General features: G+C 36.2%; 1 protein-coding gene across 4 annotated transcripts in view; it reads right to left on the bottom strand.

Annotated features, from left to right (window-relative positions):
• Window positions 1-20,618, bottom strand: part of LOC127977519 (kin of IRRE-like protein 3) — a 192,255-nt gene that overhangs the window by 13,541 nt on the left and 158,096 nt on the right. For 2 of the 4 annotated variants that reach the window (XM_052582407.1, XM_052582409.1), the window contains exons 7-11: window positions 12,910-13,058; window positions 12,428-12,555; window positions 11,557-11,683; window positions 2,022-2,122; window positions 887-1,097 (exon numbers count right to left, since the gene is read on the bottom strand). In XM_052582407.1, the coding sequence (XP_052438367.1) occupies window positions 887-1,097; window positions 2,022-2,122; window positions 11,557-11,683; window positions 12,428-12,555; window positions 12,910-13,058 (716 nt within the window). The remainder of the gene's footprint in view (window positions 1-886; window positions 1,098-2,021; window positions 2,123-11,556; window positions 11,684-12,427; window positions 12,556-12,909; window positions 13,059-20,618) is intronic. The other 2 variants (XM_052582408.1, XM_052582410.1) reach the window with 1 other exon arrangement.

Here is a 20,618-nt window from a genome sequence, read left to right as displayed (position 1 = left end):
AAGAACGACTAACACATTATGTAAAATTGTGAATCATCAGGGTTTGAAATGAGTAAAAATGGTGACCAAATGTTTATTTTTGAGGAAACAGATCTATTAAAGAACCATTCATGTCAGTCAAAACAAGACTAAAATGTATTGCATGTGAACAAATCCAAACTATGAAAGCACTCAGGAGATAGATTGTAAGAAAGGCACAAGAGCGAAATGAATCACTGTAACAAGGCTGCAAATTAAATAGTGCTAAGTGTTGTTAATACATTTATATGATTAATTGAAGCTGCAGTTAAATGTGCAATTACTATTGATGTTGCTCTGAAATAATAATTTGACTAGAGCTGAATTAAATTTGTAATCTAAAATTGGTATAAATATATTAAAATACATGCATATGATTTAAATGTGACTTGCTAAGCTTGTGTAAAGTGATTCATATTATATAACGTAATAAATGGAAAGTAATGAAGAAAATATTACTTTCCCCCATCAGATTCTGCTCTATTCCAGTGCTTTCAAAAACCACGGTTATGAAACACCACAGTGCTACTCTATCACTGGCATGTATTAAATAAAAGAAGACGAAAGCTGATTCTTTCCAGAGAACCTGATGTATAACCTGATGAGTGTTTCATTAGTGAAGTATACAACTTACTTTAGTGTATATAGTGTTTCTATAGTGAAGTCAACAACTCACTGATTCATTGATTCACTTGAAATCTGCCATGGCTCATTGTGAAAATATACCAATGCAGACGTTTATTACTGATTATTGTAAATGTAGTATTTCTAGTCTATTCCAGTGTTTTCAGAAACCATTGTTATAAACACTGCACCACTACTCTATCACAGCCATGTTTTAAAGAAAAGAAGGTGAAACCTGGCGAACCTTGGCTCCCACCTTGTTCCTTGAGGCGAATGATCTCTGTATCGGAGCCAAAGCTGTTCCAGGCGGTGCAGTTGTAGATGGTCTGGAAGTCGGCGGGTACGATGTTACTCATGGTGAGGGTGGACAGCACTCCGTCCTCTGTGCTTACTGTCTCCACTGTGTAGCGACCTGATGTCCCTGACTCCAGGACGGTCTCCTTCCAGGACCAGGCCTGATGAAGAGTGAAAAACCATATTGAAAAGACCAGCATGTGTTGTTTTGATGCTGGTCCGTAGCATCATTGCAAAAATTATCATTATTATCATTATTATTATTATTTTGGCAGGGTTATTATAGTTGTCAAAAATGTAAAACCGAAACCATAAAACAAAAAGCAAATGCATAAAAAAGCTAATATAATGACTTACTTCATTAGAGCTAATAGCCAACATTTCTCTTTTTCATTGTATTTTATTTGACTTTCCTACTTCACAACTGGTAAACAGCATGTCTTTACCATCTAGACCAACACTAACCAAAATAAACTATTCTGAATCAGCTTGCTCTTGCAAGCTGGTCTTTTCAGAAGGAAAGAGAGACCTGTGTTTGTTTTCAGCTGCTTTATGGGCATTATTACACTTTCTAAAGTTATTACTGGTTGTTCCGGACCACAGGAGCAGTCTTTCCCATTCAACTGACATTTAGAAATAGCATGGCAATAAAAGCAAAGCCACATGGGTAAACATCGCACAGAGATTACCTATGCACTTCCATGCGCACAGCCACAAACACACACATGCACGCACAATGTGAGTAATGAATCAAAAATTGGCCCGGAGAGAAGACAGTTCATCTAAGAGTGGTAAATCCTAATTGGATCTGTGGTAACAGGGCATAAGCATGCATTAAATGAGAAATTAGGGCTGTAAGCCTGCCATGTCTAATACCCGTTCACTCATATAGAGGAAACAAATGATTGGAGATGCAATTTCATTTATTAAACAGATCGTAACTCATGAGTGCGTTATGCATTATTGGACTGTGTTTACTGAGTCTAATGGAGTCACACGAGCCATGTGACAACAGCAACCACCCACTCAACAGCTGCAATCCTGTCTGAGCTGAGTCACTGGAAGGAGAGAGCTAAATAACTCACGATGCGGTCTGGGGGTGGCGTGCTGCGGATGAAACATTTGATCTGTCCCTTCTCCCCGTGTGGAGCCTGATGGGTCTGTGTGCTGGAGATGGTTGGAGGTCCTGAGGAGAGAACAGATGCACATAGTCACATACTCGTCACATACTCAAAACTGTGAGCTAACACTGTATATTCCCTGGTTGCCAGAAAGAGTCATAGGAATCTCTTCGAAACTAGAAAAGATCAAGTGTTGCTTTGTTAGAATTGGTATTTTAGCCAGTATTAATATCAGAATGTTAACTAATATTTTATGGCAAGATTCTATTCAATCTAATGAATCATATCACATATCATGTATATTCTGCAAACTGTCCTGCAGTTCCTGAAGGACAGACATGAGAGACATGAGAGACATGAGAATTTTGTGAAGTTTCACTGAATGGAACTGACCTTCTAACAGCAATGTTTGTTTGCAGAATAAATTAGGCAAATTTGCATATATGCATGTGACAGACTTACACTGCATTCAATGTACACGTTTTTGTATCACTTCACACATTAACTTGGATTAGAACCCATAACCTTGCCATTACTTATACCATGCCCTACTGTTTAAAATATAGGAAGACTATGGGCCTGTTCCAATACTCACATTTAGTCTTGGCCACTTGAGAGTCTATGTACATGACAGGAATAAGTGTGCAACACTGTCCCAAATCTAATAAATGCCAAAGCTCAGTGGCCATAACACACACAATAAGAGTGGTATTTCAGAGTTTGTTTATGTGATGAACTATTAAAAACAATGACAATAAAAAAAAAAAAAAAAAAAAAAAAAATCAGCACACACATACAGAAAACATTTTTTAAATAATCCCCATTCACACAGATCTGTGAAAACATCTAAAAACGCTGTAATGTACATGCCATGCCAGTAGGTGGCGATGTCACTACGTGAAGAAACATTATGAACCTGCGCATGTACCTATATTCTGAACACGTAATACACATGACGTCACAGCCTTCACAAATTTACATTTAAACAGATTAATAACAGCACTGTCTTCAAGAAATGTATTTGCTTTCAAAAGTTAGAATTTTTTAGGCCCCCAAAACTCTTTTGTCACATAAATTAGTCAATAGACAAAAGGCAGGAAATATTTTCCATTTTTAATTGAAAAAAGTATAAACACCCCATGAGGATAAGCGTTTATCGTGTTCAGGAACATGCATGGCCCATAACCACTCGGTTTTTAAGAAACTTTCTAGTGCAAGTTAATTAATTAGATATTATAAGGTAGTTAAAGCATAACGTGTAGCACATTTATTGGTGCAGAGATTAATATGTATGCAATTTCCTATCTTTGGTCTTTGTTGCGGAAGATCTGGCAGACTGCTGCAATCTGGTATGTTTTAGTGAGACTGCATCACTCCAGACACTTGAATTGGCTCTTTAAATGCTAAAAGTGCACTTGAATATACTACTAGTCTGGATGTGAGCCAGGCTATAATAACACTCTTCTTCATCATTTGATCCTCATTCAATAGAAAATGTACACAAACATCATTTTAAAACACCATGTACTATTTACCACCCATTTTCTTTGAGCATGCATTTGCATCGGTCAAGCAGCCTTGACATTCATGAATCCGGTGCACTGTATAATGACCCAGATTTGGACAACTGGACTGTTTGGATGTGCATAAGATGCAGAGTTTTCGCGTAACTGTTATATTTAACCCTGTGAAGCTACAGAAGCACGCACCAAGGCTGACATTCACATTACTAGTTCCAAGATCGACAAATCCTGAAGGCCGATGCTCCAGAGCGGTGTACAATTTTAACCGAGCAGGCTAAAGATCTCATCTGTAGGATCTGCCAATCAAGTGTACAAGTACTAAAGCCTTGCAGTGGCATGCTTGAAATTTGGCTTTAAAAGGAAAGAGCAGTATTGTATTTGCTTTGAATGGGCAGACTCTCAAAGGAGTCTCCTGTGGGCTGGTCTATTTAAGAGTTGTGTTAAGGGTGAGGGAGTGAGGATCTGGTCTTCATTTTCAATCTTGAAAAGAACTGATTTATGGCAGGCCTCATGTCTCCCGAGGAGATAAGACTCAGCATGCCAACTGCAAGTCTATTTCTATAGGCCGCAATCGGTAGAGTGGCAATGGCGGAGAAATGGTATTTTGAGAAGATAAGGGCCCCCAGAGCATCTCTTCGTGTTAAATTTTAACCGTAGAGCCTTGAACTTTGACTTATGCTACAACTCACCCAATTTTTTTCCACAATTGCACAAAACAAGGCAATGCACTGATGTAAAGGTAAACAATTTTCCTCTAGGATAGATTGACAGTAACTTCCCTGCTTAATGGGTTACCAACCCTAACCCTGCCAAAAGATGCACTTAGATGCACATGCACACAATTTCAACCCAATCCACCAATCATGGACTTGCCAATCATATGCAGCGGTGTCTCTCAACTGATTCGTAATTGCAGTTTATTAACTGGCTCTTATTAGAATAAATTAGCATCTAGATGAGCATGAGGCAGATGGAGTGCTGTAGTGAGGGGAATATCAGGCTGGTGGAGAGGAATGTTACACTTCGCACCCCTTCATTACATGCCAGTGCTGCAGCGATACCTAATGTGTGCGTGCTATGTGAATGCTACCCTACGACTACAAAATCATAATCCACATGATAGCATGTGATAAAGGCAGGAGTGTGTGTGTGTGTGTGTGTGTGTGTGTGTAGTTGCAGGCGTAAGGTAAATACATTCAGATCATTCCCTGCTGGTGGAGGTAAGGCCAGAGCTTGGTGGCTCAGAAGAATCAGCCCATGGATCAGGCTGTAAATGAGGAATATAATTAGACAGCTTATCACTTATCCTCAGAATGCTGGGTTTAAGGAACTCCGTGGGGAGTGGGAAGGCTGGAGGCTGGGTGAGAAAGAGAGAGAAAGATAGAGTGCACAACAGGGCATAGGTTTGTTACAGTAGGGGGCGTACAAGAGTCATGATGAATGGATCAGCATGGGGCGATGTTGTGGCATCACCTCACAGAATCCTGTCACGAAATGATTTCATGGGTTGAGACAGGTTTTTATGGGTATTTTATAAAGTGCATTAAATGATCATGAAAATATGTAAAATAATAATAATAATAATAATAATAATAATAATAATAATAATAATAATAATTGTTTTAAGCTGCATTTTGTATATCATGTTATATCGAGGACTGCAGTGAAGATGTATTTTTCTAGGCCAACCTGAAAGTTCACATCACCTGTTTCCCTCTACAAAAACCCAATATAATTTTTTACATTGGCACATGGATTATTGCAGAAAAGAAGATCTGTGACCAATAAAGGTTTATTTGACTCTTACATGTTTTGTTCAAGATAATCTTCACGAATGAATCCAATGTTTATGCATTTTGAAGCTAATCTGGTGTAATGTTTAATATACCCGACGAAACTTTGTAGTCACTTTTTATCAATTGCTTTTACAAGGCAAATAAAAGCTTTAAAAAAATTAAATGTTATTATTGATACATTTTATTGGTAAAAAATGAAACATGAAAACATCTTGAGCTTGTGCTAACCTTAGTAATGATTTCAGGCTTTTAATCAACAACGCTTTAAAAAACCAACTGACTCGGGAAGTGCTGAAATCCTAATTCATTTCCAGCATTTTATTACTGAAGCTAAAATGAATAAATTAAACATTTGCCTTCTTTTTGTTTCCAGATGGCCTGCAGTTTAGCCTACTTGCTTAGCATATCACAGCTGGCAATTCATATTGCAATAATGCATTGTAAATATCCAGAAACTACCTAGCACAACATGCTAACCATCTCCACTAAAACTATTCAAGCTAATACAAACATGTCCAAGCAAAGCTATATTTATAAATATCCCTGGGGTTACACAAATTTCTAATACTTTCCACTACAATTACCATTACAAACATTACAAACCTTTCCAGCAGTTAACCATTACCTAATGGTTTCCAGCTGAAGTGTTGCCAAGCTTGTCGTTTTCTTGTGAAACTGGGCTTCTTCTAAACTTTTGCCGCAGGTTTTTGTTGTTTTTTTGGACTGGGTTAAAGCTTTGACATATTGCATGAATTGAAATTGTCTGAAATAATTTACATTCCACCAATAATTAAACTATGCTAAATTAGACTTTTTATTTTAGAAGTGACGAAGGGCCTTTGACCTGCTTTATGATAACAGACTATTTATGATAACTACATAGCCGATCCTCCCTTCACATTAATCAGTTTCTGTATAGTAGGCTATTATAGGCTAAATAATTTTATTTATTTATTTATTGTTGTTGTATTTGCCCTATTGTTTGTATTATGTATTATGAAAGTGACATATGTTGAGTTTTGATAGTTGGATAGGGCCATTTGGGCTTATTTTAGGATGTTTTTGATTGGCCTTTGGGTTGCTTTTGTTACAAAGACCTGGCAACCCTGTCTAGTGGTGTGTTTCAGGCCAAGTCCCATTAAGATTTAGTGGTTACAATGTGTCACCAATAGAAGGCAACACCAGTAGAGACCCTCAGAAACCATTATGTTTCTATTAAAACCAATACAATTCCCCTTTATAAACAGTAAAACCATTACTAATTCTGTGAGGGTTTCTGCAAGGAAAAACAAAAAAGGAATCAATTCCTTTAGTTAATTAGCTAAATCTGTCTGGTCTAGCAAGCGAGTTCCAGAGAAATTCATATTCTTTTCAAGTCGTGTTTGTGCTAATTCAAGTATGAATGTATTAAGACATTTTTTTTTTTTTTATATATATATTTTTTATTATTATAATTATTTTTTTAAGCTCTGTTTGGGAGGAAAATCACATTGATGATATAGGTGAGAATATTAATTCAATGCGCTAAATTACACATTAAGCTTTTTCCATAGAAAACTTTTATGAAGAAAAGCTTAATTTAGTGCATTGCATTCATATTCTGGGCTTATCTTTCTTGTATATGCATCATTAATATTGTGTGTACTAAATTTGAAATGTTAATATCACTGCTTTAGTACATTATGGGACGTTAAGTGTTTTTCTCATTAAGCATCTTAAATAAATAAATAAATAAATAACCTGTCTGGATGTTTTAGCTGAAAGGACTTTTATTCCTATATTGAGTGTTTTCATATTTTCCTCACTCCATCTTATATAGAATATAGTTATGATTAATATTCCTTTATTAACAGTTTAATCATTTACAATTTATGAAGAAAATTCAGCTCATGAGAAAACAAAAAAACAAAAAACAAAGAAGAAAAAGAAGAAGTTTACAGCACTGTGTGATTAAGCTTTACTCCGAAAAATACGGTCTTAGCATACATTATTAACCATGTGCTAGCACAACAAATTTCTTTCTGCACCACTGTCACCATTTATTTCACTAGCTTTCATTTGCCAAATCATTAATATGTGGCAATTTCTCTCTTCTCCTCTGTATCTGCAAGTTAGCATGGAAGTGGAATACAAATTTATTTTCTTGGGCTATGAATGTCTAGAGAAAAAATAAATATATATATATATATATATATATATATATATATATATATATATATATATATATATATATATACCTAGACAAATACTGTATGTCCCATTTCTACACTAGATTAAAAAAAAGACTTCCTCGTGTCCTTTTTCTCTATCACATTTTAGAAATCATCAGAAGTTTATATCACTTGAAAACATAAAATCACAAAATTCATCCTTCAAAACCCATTTTAAAATCAGACATTGCATTACCATGTAAATGGTACATCAAAATCATGTTACAAAATGTTTTCAATCATGAATTATAAAAATTTAGGTTTGTATCATGCACATTCATGTCTATCTTCAAAAATGTGAGTGACAGTTAACAGGCTAATGTAATTTTTTTATTTTTTATTTTTTTCCTGGAGACCTATGGACTCTTCCTGACATACATACATGAACACTTTCATGCACAACTATGTACCATTAACCCAATAATGAGTTCACATGGCACTGAAAATGACACGTAAACAATGTTATCGAGAAACATCATTCTAGCAATTATCGGATTGCAGCAAACAGCAACTGCATGCTGAAGCAGTGAGAGGTGATGCACAGACTGTATTATGTGAAAGATTGAACCTGGTTTGTTTCGCCTCGTATATTTTCATTACAGAACTCCAAGAGGACAGATCCCAGTTCCATGAATAGCTCCATATGTCCTCTTGGCCGCAGATCCTGCAATTAAATGCAGGGACTGGACTCCTTCTACCTTCTTACCCACACTTACCTTGAGCACATTACACCCTGTTTTTAAATGTCTTCCCTGAAATCTCAGCAGTGCCTAGAAATTACTTCCTCCTCATTCCTTTCAACCCCATTTTTGTTATAGCATAAAATGTTCCCCAAGGCAATTCACCTCCACTCCATTGTGTCTTCATCCCCAATGCAAAGTGCACATGTTCAAATATCCATATATTAAGTAGCTTTCAAACTGACAGTGATTTGTAGAAAGTAAAACCATTCATTTTCAGTGGGAGTCGGTGACATGATATGAGTAAGTCAGTGGAGCTAAGATGGGCGAATGCTAGAATGTTTAATGCTATTGAGAGGGATCTCACTCTGCTATATGATTCATATTCAGTCATATACATCAAAATGATTTATATATATATATATATATATATATATATATATATATATATATATATATATATATACATATACATATACATATATATATATATATATATATATATATATATATATATATATATATATATATATATATATATATATATATAAATAAATAAAACCAGGATTGGAAACAGTCAGAAATGTTGTATGAGTGAGTTTGACACATGCATTAATACTGCTGCAGTTTAGAAACATTTTATCCTGGAAGATGATAACTTTTAGCAGCAAGAATGCTGATTTCTTGTCAAATTAAAAACAATGTCATATTCTTGAAATCTCATTTTCAAAACCTAAGGCCAGATATGCAGCCCAGCAGTAAAATAAACTTGAGTGCTCATACATGGACAAACACAAAGTGCACTCTTTATTTATTTATTCATTAATTTATTTTATTTTTAAGAAGTCTCTTATGCTCACCAATGCTGTATTTATTTGATAGAAATACAATAAAAAATGGGTAACAATATTTTAATTTAAAATAACTTTCTATTTGAATATATTTTAAAAGCAAAGCAAAGCAAAGCTTAATTTTCAGCAGCACAACATATAACAAAACAAACTAATTTAACCAGCGGCCAAATCGTATCCACAAGCCACAACACAAATAAATGAACATAAGGACACATTCAGATATGAAATCCCATTAAGGCTCAAAATACACATGGAGAAATGAGATCCTTATCTGAGGAACTAGGGAACAAAAAGCAGAAAGCAATGTGTATCCATTAGCGTGTTTTCGGCAAACGGTGTCCCCTGCTAGCTATTTGATTATAATTAAATTACACTGGGCCTGAGAGAACGCTGGGACTCTCTTGTCTATATTCTGAATCTCAGTAGGAGCTCTGGGTTCTAGTGACATGCATGGGAGGAAACAGATATTGACAAATTCCAAACGTGTGCATTTAATTGTTAGCATAAATAAGCTTTTATGTGACTCAGTGAGGATCAGCAAACATAGGTGAATTATCAATTCTTTTTTGAGCTCTAGCTCATCCTTGTCACTTGCCTTTGCTCTTTTCCTCTTACTGATCAAGCCTTTGAAACACAAAGTTCTAGTCATCAATCATTCTTCAGTCAATGTTTGTGAATTTCAGTCGCTCGTCAGCAGCGCATGTTGATGAGCAAGTTGTGAAGTGATCGGCTTCATCTCCCAAACGCACCAGAACTTAAAACAATCAGCCCCGTGCTGCAAGAGAGCCTGCACCACATGTTGCCACATCAAAGGCACTCTTGTGTTCACTTCCAGAAATGAGGTAGAACACAGCTTGCTGTCCTTTTGTGGCTTTTAGAGCAAAAGGGCTCACTTATTGAAAATAATCAAAAGAGTCTTACTCTTTGATACCTAAAAGACAGATCCAGGTCAAGTGGTTTTAAAAAGATACAATGACAATAAATAAGATTCACTGGTAAGTTAATTTTAAATTAAGAGAAATAAATTGTATATACTCTAAATACACTGGCAACAATCCCATTATTGTGTGTGTGTGTGTGCGTGTGTGTATAGGGAGTCAGTGTTTGTTCAGCACTCTTTAACCTGTGAGAGCAGCCTCACCTCTGCCAGCTCTTCTGTACTAGAATGGTGCCAGATTTGGGGTGTGAATTTTCATGTTCACTTATTTTTGCAAGATTTATTGGTTTCTGTAAATACTTTTCACAGTAAACACACAGGAACTTTGTGAATTTAACACCATAACTTGATATATTATCCAGTATATTGTCAAAAGCTCTTCCGAAGGTTGTCTACTTGTGTTCCTGTAGCTCAATTGGTATAGCACTGCACTATCAATTGCAATTGATATCAAGCACAATACAAGGTTGGGGGTTTGATTCCCCGGGAACACATGATAGGTAAAAATGTATAGCCTGAATCCACTGTAAGTCACTTTGGATAAAAGTGTCTGCTAAATGCATAAATTTAATTTAAATTAATTTACCCAAAATGTATTTATAGATGGTAAAACCAGTGCAGAAATTTCACGCAACTTTGGTTGCCTGTGGAAAAGGTGGAAAGGAGTTAATGCTGAAAGACATGAAGGCAGTGTTGGATCTTTCCTTAAACTTCTATAAACCAGAAAAATATAACCAAACCAACAACAATACTGTATTCATCTGGGAATCCAGGCAATCCTGGAGTATCTAGGAGTCAAAATTGAATGCAAAGCAGAGGTACCCTTTACTGTCCTCATAAAGAGCAAAATGTACTTGATGAAAGTGGATGTCATCTGTAATTTCCGTAATTCCTGAGTTGTCTGTAAGCCTTGAATGAATGTCTGACTTTGCATATTAATACTATCAGTCATAACAGTTCTTTATTGATTTTCTTTCATTTCCCAGCACCAAACTGCATTAGTGAATCTAAACTTGCAGAGGAATCATTCAATGCAAACACAATTGTCACTTTGGCTGAACTTTTCTTATTTTCCACTCACGTCAAAGCCGTGGCCCATGGCAAATAGCTTCGGAGAGAAAGGAGCTTTTAAAAGACGTGTTGGATTTTGCGAATGAAAGCTGTCGTGTGGCTAATGCATGCCGCCTGAATATCAAGCGGCCGTAATGAAGTCATTTATCTGAGAGTAGCCAGTCTCCCGCTATTCTCCTTTGTTCATTAGCCTGTCACAGCCTAAGAAACAGCTCCTCATGCAATTCTTACTGAATATAATCAGCATTAGCCCAGAGAAATAGCAGAACGAAGAGTAAACATCAAACTTCTGTCTCAGAGTCAGCATGAATTCCAAAATAGGTCTAATTCTGTCACCTGGATTTCCAATTACTTGCACCTTTTTTTGCACTCGTCAAACACACCTCTTTATCCATGAACCTTGCAAAGTACAAAAGCGTCAAACGTACCATTTACGGTGAGAGAGACTTCCTTCTCGGCCGCTCCAACACGAGGCACCACAGCACGGCACACATACTTCCCAGCATCCTCTTGCCTGACAGATTTCAATGTCAAGATGTTTTCATTGCTTAGCACCTGTATCCAGAGGTCAAAGATCAAAACATTAAAAAGGAGTGCAAAGGGAGCTGGCCAGAGTCAAAATGAATCAGGACTCATGGATGGGTAGCTAAGCTTGGAAAAGGACCTCTCTCAATTATTAAAATCCAATTTGGGTCAGATGAGGAGGACCGTGTGAACATGGGAGATGGTAGGTGACAGTCAACCGGGAGAGAAATGAGACCGGTTGGTTTCACTGGGTCACAATTTTCCCCATTTCTTTACCAGAATACAGACACACCCCAAACTGAGCCACTGTCCATCTGCGTGTAATAGAATCACATGGAATCTGAAAAACCCTGATGTTTGCCATCAGGGCACAGCATTGAATATAAATACCATGAGCAATTATGTGTAAGAAATAAGAATATGTCTTTTTAGAAACGTTCTGATTCTGTTTCTGAGCTGTTCAGATATAGAAGGCAATGTATTAATAGATCAAAGGTTTTATACAGAGAATATTACATTACAGTTTAAAATGAATGGATGAAAAGCCAAAATCAAATGAAATGGATTTATTTTTTTATTATGTATTTTTTTTATTTTTCATGTTTGCTTGATCTCTTTTTACAAAGACAAGATGTCTAAACATTAATGCACTATTAATGTAGCTAGAATTAAAAATGGGATGTTTGGTGAAAGAGAACCATGGGTTTCATTTCAAAGATTAAATGTGGAGCAGGGTTATAGGGCAATGGCCAGTAACAGTGCCTAGCAACTTACCACTCCTGAGCCCCTTTTCATCCATACAATAGTTAAAGAGGGGTTTCCAGTCCAGGCACAGTTAAACACAGCATCAGATCCCAGGTCAACCTGTAAAGACTGGGGCTCTGCAGCCATCCGAGGTCCAACTGGAGAAAATAAACACGGTTATAAGATATATTCCGAGAGATCACATTTTAATCATAATTATTGTAAGTTTATTTTAATGTGATACTGGTGGCAGCTGAATTTTAAGTATCTCTTCTGACATTTGTGGAGATACCTTCAAAAATTATGAACCATGTGTGTCTAATTATTCTCACAGTGGGTCATAGTCTTGCAGAGCTTGGCTTGATTATAATTTAACAGACATAAACCAGCTAATTAAGGTATTTAGGACTGCTAGAAGTGTGGAGGTGTTTTGAAGCAGGTTGTAGCTCTATAGGAATATGGTACCCTATGAAGTTTTGGTCAAAACTGAAAAAAAAAAAAAAAAAACTCACAGTAGACGTCCACATTGCGACTGATGTTTGTGCTCCCAAGCGGGTTGGTGACCTCACATGAAACTGGCTCTGTGAAGAATGAGTGATCCACTATGACCTCATAAGTGTCTCCAGACACTTCCTTTATCACGATTCCTCCTTTGGCCCACCTATAAACAGTAGACAGAGATAATTATATACAGAGTTTTGAAGCCTATTCCCAAGCAGTTAAAGACCATTAGTTACTAAACAATTATTATTACTAAACACAATAGTTGAAAAACCACACAAAACTCAGTGAACTTCATATCCCTTCATATCCCAAAAAAAAAAAAAAAGGCTGATGCTTTTTATAATTCCGGTAAAAACATGCAATGATTGCACCTTTAGTGGTACACAAGAATTTGTCACTTTGGCAGTACCCTCACATCTGTGTTTTATGTACAAACCTGATTCCAAAAAAGTTGGGACACTGTACAAATTTTGAGTAAAAAAAGAATGGAATAATTTACAAATCTCATAAATTTATATTTTATTTTACAATAGACTATATATATCAAATGTTAAACATTTTGAAATGGCATGCCAAATATAGGGTCATTTTGGATTTCATGAGAGGTACACATTCCAAAAAAGTTGGGACAGTTAGCAATAAGAGGCCAGAAAAGTTAAATGTACATATAAAGAACAGCTGGAAGACCAATTTGCAACTGATTAGGTCAATTGGCAACATAATTGGGTATAAAAAGAGCCTCTCAGAGTGACAGTGTCTCTTAGAAGTCAAGATGGGCAAAGGTTACAATCTTGATTCCAATCTTCTAGGCAAGTGTTTTTTGGGGGGCAGGCTGAAGCTAAACTCTGTAGGAAAGTGGACCTCCAAGAGCACTTCAGTCCTGGTCTTGGAACAAATACTTCATGTGTACTAGTCTGATTTAATGAATAAGTTTAGAGTTGGGGAATTGGGATTGGTGCAACATCCTTATCAATTTTTAATTCCCCCCCCAATCATATAGTTACAGGTTAAGACTGGAATGCACTACACAAATTTATCCCCTGATTTACAGTCTGGAGAAGTTGACAATAGTTGCCGAAAGTCAAAGCTAGTGTGCAGATTTGAGTTTACAGATTTTGTAAAAAACAAGATAAAAATAAAAATAATTAAATAAAAATAAGGTTGCATAGTGTATAACCACAAACTCAGATTTTCAGCTTCAGACTATGATTCCATTCAGTTTGATAATATCAGACATATTTGATATTTTAAATCGATTTTAGAATATACATTGTTTTCAGTTATCACATCTCCTGGGCGCAGATTTCTGTGTGAGTTTGTTGTGATCGGAACAACTTTGAAGTACGATGCGTACGTTGAGTGAATGATGAATGTGACTATTTCAACGAAGGGCGAGTGTATGATGCCTACTGTTTTAAAATCTGTTCAGAAATCAGTTGTGTAGTGTACTCCAATCAGGTTAGGACTGTGTTTATCTGAACGTTGTTCTTGGACCAGCAAAATATATTTACCGTCCTACCTCACTTTCACTGATTTCAAGTCACGACATCAAACTTCCCTGTATTAACTTCCCTTAGACTTCATTTATAAATTCAAAGCCTTGCTATCAGTCTAAGATCTAGTTTTCACCTCGAGTGGGTCACAGTGGTACTCTCTAACATAATGTGATATATCTTTAAGCTAATTTGTAAAAGTGGTATCAGATCCTCAAGTCGAGAAATACATTAACCCTTTTTAAGTCTAACTTTTTCAGTAATGGAACAGAAAGCCATCAGTATGAGTCCCTACCAGACGTACGCTATCACAGGAAAGTGGAATCCAATTTAGAGGTTACCATGGCAATAAGAGGAAGACCTGGTGTATAGTCCATCTGCTTCTATCATAGTCATCAATGAGGCATGATAGCTGCCTGTCTGTAGGTGGTTAGAGACCCAAAGAAAGAAAGACAGCCATCTTCTAAGAGAGCCAGTGTCTCCAAGGCCACTTTGTTTGAGGAAATTACAACACTTTTACAGGACAAATCAGTTAAGTGAGATATATCTGCTTGCTTCAGCATGTTTCTTGCCTGGATACCCAGTTAACAACCCTGAATGGAGCCAGACTGGTAAACCAGATCCTGCTTTTACAAATAGGCACCAGCTTCTCTCCACATGGCCAAATACCACAAACCCCATATACAGTATATACTGTACCAAAGACATCAGATGTTAACATATTGTCAGCAATTCCCAAAAGGAACCATTCATTTTTGTAAGACCACTGCATTTGTTTTTCTCTCCCATACTAACAAAGTAATGCATCTATGTCACTTGCTCGGTCTGCTTTGTGGTTCTCTGTTGGCGTCTATGACGGGACACATTTACACAAGCCAAAGCCAGCGGAGAACGGGTGTCACAGCCTGACACTAGGGTAAATATTTCAATAAATGGATATATTCAATGCCAGTTAACTCCTGGTTGTCAAGAAGCATTGTTTTGCACTCAAAGCAGCCGGCACTGGTAGAGCTCTGCCAAAACTTTGCTATTCACCTGCTCTGTGGGAATGAGTGCACAATTCATTACCTCTGCAACTAACTCATACCATCTGCGGGCCCCAATAGAGTGCCATTTAAACGATAACAGTCTCCCTCTTGACTAAATTAAAATAAGGAGGGAGAGCAGTTGTAATTGGCCTTGCTAGTGTGCTTGAGAAGCACTGTTTCATGTTGTTAACATACGCAGCTTAGAACACAGTCTGTTAAATCTGGGCAGGCACACCTGTGCTTCCAAAAATATTTAAATCAGGGCAGACGGCTGCGCGTGTCGCCTCCGTCCTCAACATAATTGCTCTGAGAGAAGTGAATATGCAACTCTGTGAAACTTTATATTTATGGGCAATTACTGCAGAAGTCGACTGCTATACGTCTACCAGAGATTTCCTTTCTCGTGGTAACATAAATTACACATAGAGCTTTTGAAGCAGCTGCTTTGTAATCAGATCACAAGATTGACTACGCCATAATTTCATTCTGCTTTAAATAGCCTGTTTATTACAAGAGCCTCGGAGGATGATTATCTTGTTCTTTTAAGTAACTAGCTTATATTTGTGCATTAGCTATGTGCGTCTTTCATCATAAAGTTATATTCATACATTTTGTGTTATGATAAGTCTCAGTTGTGGTCCCTTATGACAAGCATCACATCTTTGCTATTAATTTGAATCCCATTTCCTCAAGTCAGTACAGTGGAAAGTAACTACTATGACACAATATTTATGGACCTCCAAGCTTACAACCCTCGTAAATCTGCCTCAGGCTTTACCAGAGATTTGCATTCAAACTTGTGTGTGGAATGTTTTTTAACTGGCTGTCATGTTAGTTAATGATTCATTTTACAAACAAGCCATTAAACAATCAATCAATACATCAATGAATCAATCAATCAATCAATGCACAAATACATAAAATAATTTGCAATTCAAAAATGTAAACATTTCAAGCTTAAAGTAGCATTTCCATGTTTTATTAAATCTCAGGCTATGCACTTTGCTAAACCCCAGGTAGCACATAATTACATTAAAAACTATATTCAATAAAATGTAACCTATAATACATTTATAGGTTTGCACTTACAGTAAGTATAGTTCTTTTAACGGGTATTATTTCTGTAAAAGCATACTAAAGTGTGAGTTTTGTAAAATAGATAGACTCAGTGTAACTTCTAAAAGCTAGTTTTTGTAATATGTATTCAAAGATTTATCCATTTTCTCCAACAATGTAAACTCTTTAAATCACTCGGGAGCTTTTGCTGAAAGTAATTATTTATGCAATGTAATGTGACTAATTAAATTCACAATAAACAGTGTTATTTTTATCAACCGAGAGCTCTAGTTTTAGTTCCAACTAGTATTCTGACAGCACAGAACTATGGCAATACAGAGCAAAGCGGGACTGCATGTTGGTTTTAAGCCCATGGGGTGGCAGACTGGGAGGTTTGGCCGGGAGGAAAGACCCAAATGGTGGGTTAGCTTTGCCAGAGCTGAAGGATTCAGTGCTGCACAACCAAAGAGCCAAAACATCCGAGAGCACAGTGGCTCCGCTGGGCTTCAGCCAGGGTCTTCTAAACAGAACAAACATGACCCCCCAATGAAACCAAGCAGAGTGTCTGTGTAAACCTTTGTAAACTTCTGGACTGCTTTATTATTCTGGAGTAGAAGGGTATAGTATCAGGAGGCTTTTCTGTAAGGCAATGCACAGGCAAAGCTTTGGATCTAGCCATAGTTTTTTTATTTTTTTCTTCTTTCTTTCTCCCCCCACCAATAACAAAAACAACAACAAAACAATGATTTTTTGATACGTAGGAGAGGCAAACCCTGTGAAAAATAAGTACTTTATATATTTGTACTATACATATATATTTGGCACTAAAACAATTTTCATAATCTTGGCTCTCTATGCCAGCAGAATGGAACTGAAATTAAACAATCAAGATGGAATTGAAGTGCAGATTTTAAGCTTTAATTCCAGGGGTTTAACAAAAATATAACAACAAATGCCTAGGAATTACGCTTAAGTGTAATTCTATAAAGTACAACATAAGATTCTTAAAACATTATTATGAGTGCACTTTGAACATGATTTAACATTAATACAAATTACACTTTTTAAAGTGTACTTAAATACTATTTTTTATACTATTAAAATATTATTATTTAATACTATTGAAACACATTGCAAGAGAAAATATAAGTTATATATATATATATATATATATATATATATATATATATATATATATATATATTTTTTTTTTTCACAAGGGTACTGTAATCGTGTGTGAACAGCAGAAGCAAAGAGCATATTTTGATAAATATATTATTTCAGTTTTTGCACCGGGGCAGATTAAATTTCAATATTCATCTGGATGTCTTGGGACATGTGCTGGAGATGACGAAACCGCCTTCTTCATCCTTCTCTCTCGGTCTGGGATCATGCCACACAGTTTCTAAGTTACAATAAAGCTGCTGTTTGCTCTATTATGATAGCATCACAACATGGACTCATATTGGCCAATCCAGCAGCCAGCAGGACAGATGCCCGGAGTTTAATTTTCGGTTTTGAGATATCGGCTACATCTGTTGCTGTTGGTTAGTTTTCCATGTGCTGTTCCCTGGTTGATGAATCATGTCTGGCTGCTTCTCTGAGTCGCTGGGGAACGCGGTCATGGAAAACAAACAGCGGCTGCGCCCGTATCTGTGTGTGCACATCAAACGCTTGATGAGCGAAGCGAGCAGCCCACCATGAAAACCTCTTCATCGGCTGTGTCAAAGACATCACTGCAGAGACGCACAACACGGCTTAACTAGCCCCAAAACAGCCACAACTAACAAGCACAACGCCTCCAACATAATTGTTATTGTGATAATTTGGGAGTAAACCTGCTTGTTTGTTCAGGAATCAAAGGATTTTTGTTTTTTTCTTTCTTAAACATATTGTAGATAAGGGATATTAAAATAAAATTGAAAAAAACAAAATGTTTGCACAAACACAAACTTGTATTTGTATACAGTATGTACTGTATACACACAAATATAATTGAATAAAAATAAATAAATAATTAAATACAATGAAAAAGATAAAAATGCAATACAAATCAGTTAAATTATAAATAAAAATAATATGAACCACGATCACTTGATTTGTCTTAATGTCCATGATTGATTGATTGATTGATTGATTAAATGTAAAAATGTTATTAAGTGTGAAAATAAATCAATAAATACAATATTAAAATTACAAAAATAACAGAAAGTAACAATATAAACCATTATATATCGGTGCATGGTTTTAGTGTATTATATTCCCCTAGCACGTCCACTCTTAAGACACTATTCGGGGAGCAGTTGAAGTCCATATCTTTCCTGACTCCCATTCCATAAAATGAAGCCAACCGGTAATGATCCATCTCATTGCACATGAGTCTGGGTACTTACCACTCCTCAACACATCACATTATGCTGACACCACAATAATAGCATTTCTACTTTTTAGTCCCTCAATCAATGGGCGACAAAATGACCCCACGTTAATGTCAGGGACATTTCAATGGTCCGTGAATCCTCTTTGGAAGGCTATCATTAATTCAAACTCTAGCTCTGATATTTTTATTGCTCTCCCACAGAGAAAGTCATCAAGGAAAGTGTCAATCAACACATTTATTAAATTTACAAGGGAGAAGCCACTGAGTTCTCTCAGATCAATGGCAGCGCTTGCTACAGGGCCCGTAGACATGGAAGAAAAAGAGTAACTCAGTGCACTGTCCTGAGACGGATAGCATTTAGGAATTCATATTCTTTCTAATAATATTGTACAAATTTGGATTGCTAATAGTCTAATGTGGTGAATTCATGGGCCGTTAACATGTTATGATCTTGATGGAGTGAGAGAAGACACTGACACTTCGGGCAAAAACACACAACATTCATTGCTCTGCTTACACACCAACTTCTTATTGAAAAAATACTGCACATATGAAGAATATTTACATGCAGTGTCAGTGATGTTTCAGAATCTGATTCACTAAATTGTACAAATTCCATAAAATAGAATTCCTCTATTTTTTATTTTTTTTTTTTTAAATAAATACAAACAAATTTGTGCTAAACACAGTTTGCACAATGCATAGTTAAATACATGACATATACGTTTTAGTTTATCATTAATGCATGTCAGTGCATAGTGGGTCAAAAACCCTCTATGGAAGATGCATGCTTCCAAACAGACTTTACTGAGAGTACTGCTTTGGTACAACACATAACATAAGCTAATAACTGACAAAGGACATAATCTGGCTGAAGCACACACATGGTAAATGAGGGAACTAAGCAGGAACAGCTGGACAAGGATTAACTAATCAGAAACCCTGGTAACTAATGACAGGAACTGAACTAAACTGAACATAACCGTGACACTTATGTTCAACTAATTGCATTCATTTACACTCAAAACTATACAATTTTAATATGCATCCTATATAATTAAGTCATTTTCAGTTAACTGTAAATAGCATGTAATTAAGTGCTTGCTAACATTATATTCAATTTGCACGTTTATATTTTTATTTGTTTATTTATTTTTTATGGAGCAGAATCAGAACCAACCTTGAAGTGAGAGAAAACATGTATGCTTTAATTTCATCACTCGGCACAGTTCACACATTCAAAATATGCACAGATTCTTCACATATGAAGAATATTTTCATCCACTTTCATGTTGTTTCAGCACCCAATCTACTTAATTCACTGATCAAAATCTATGCAATTTGCATTACACAGCATCCTAGCTTGTAGGCCAGTTCTGAATGCTAGGTCAAGCAAGATGTAGTAGACTATTACAAACTAGCATTGTTTTCTGAGACAATGTACAGCTCCAATGCCATTCAAAGCCACATACCTCACAGGAATAAAGGAACAAAACAAAGGACAATGTTTAAAAAGTAAAAATAAAAAAGTCCATGGACAACTGCATAGCTAGAAATAATAGCACGCTGGCTGCTAAAAGGAGATATAATAGGTTCTGAAAAAAATATTTTCAGTAGTTGAATAATGCATGGAGCAATAAAGTACAGCTTAAGTGCATATTAGTGGTCTGTCATTTATAATAAAGACTCTGGAAGCAGTATGTCCTATTGCATACCCATTAAGAGACAATAATGTATAGGTGGAAAGAACAAGGCAACAA

The sequence above is a fragment of the Carassius gibelio genome, chromosome B18 (genome assembly GCF_023724105.1).
Source record: "Carassius gibelio isolate Cgi1373 ecotype wild population from Czech Republic chromosome B18, carGib1.2-hapl.c, whole genome shotgun sequence".
Classification (NCBI taxonomy): domain Eukaryota; kingdom Metazoa; phylum Chordata; class Actinopteri; order Cypriniformes; family Cyprinidae; genus Carassius; species Carassius gibelio.
This window is presented reverse-complemented; position numbering and strand designations above follow the sequence as displayed.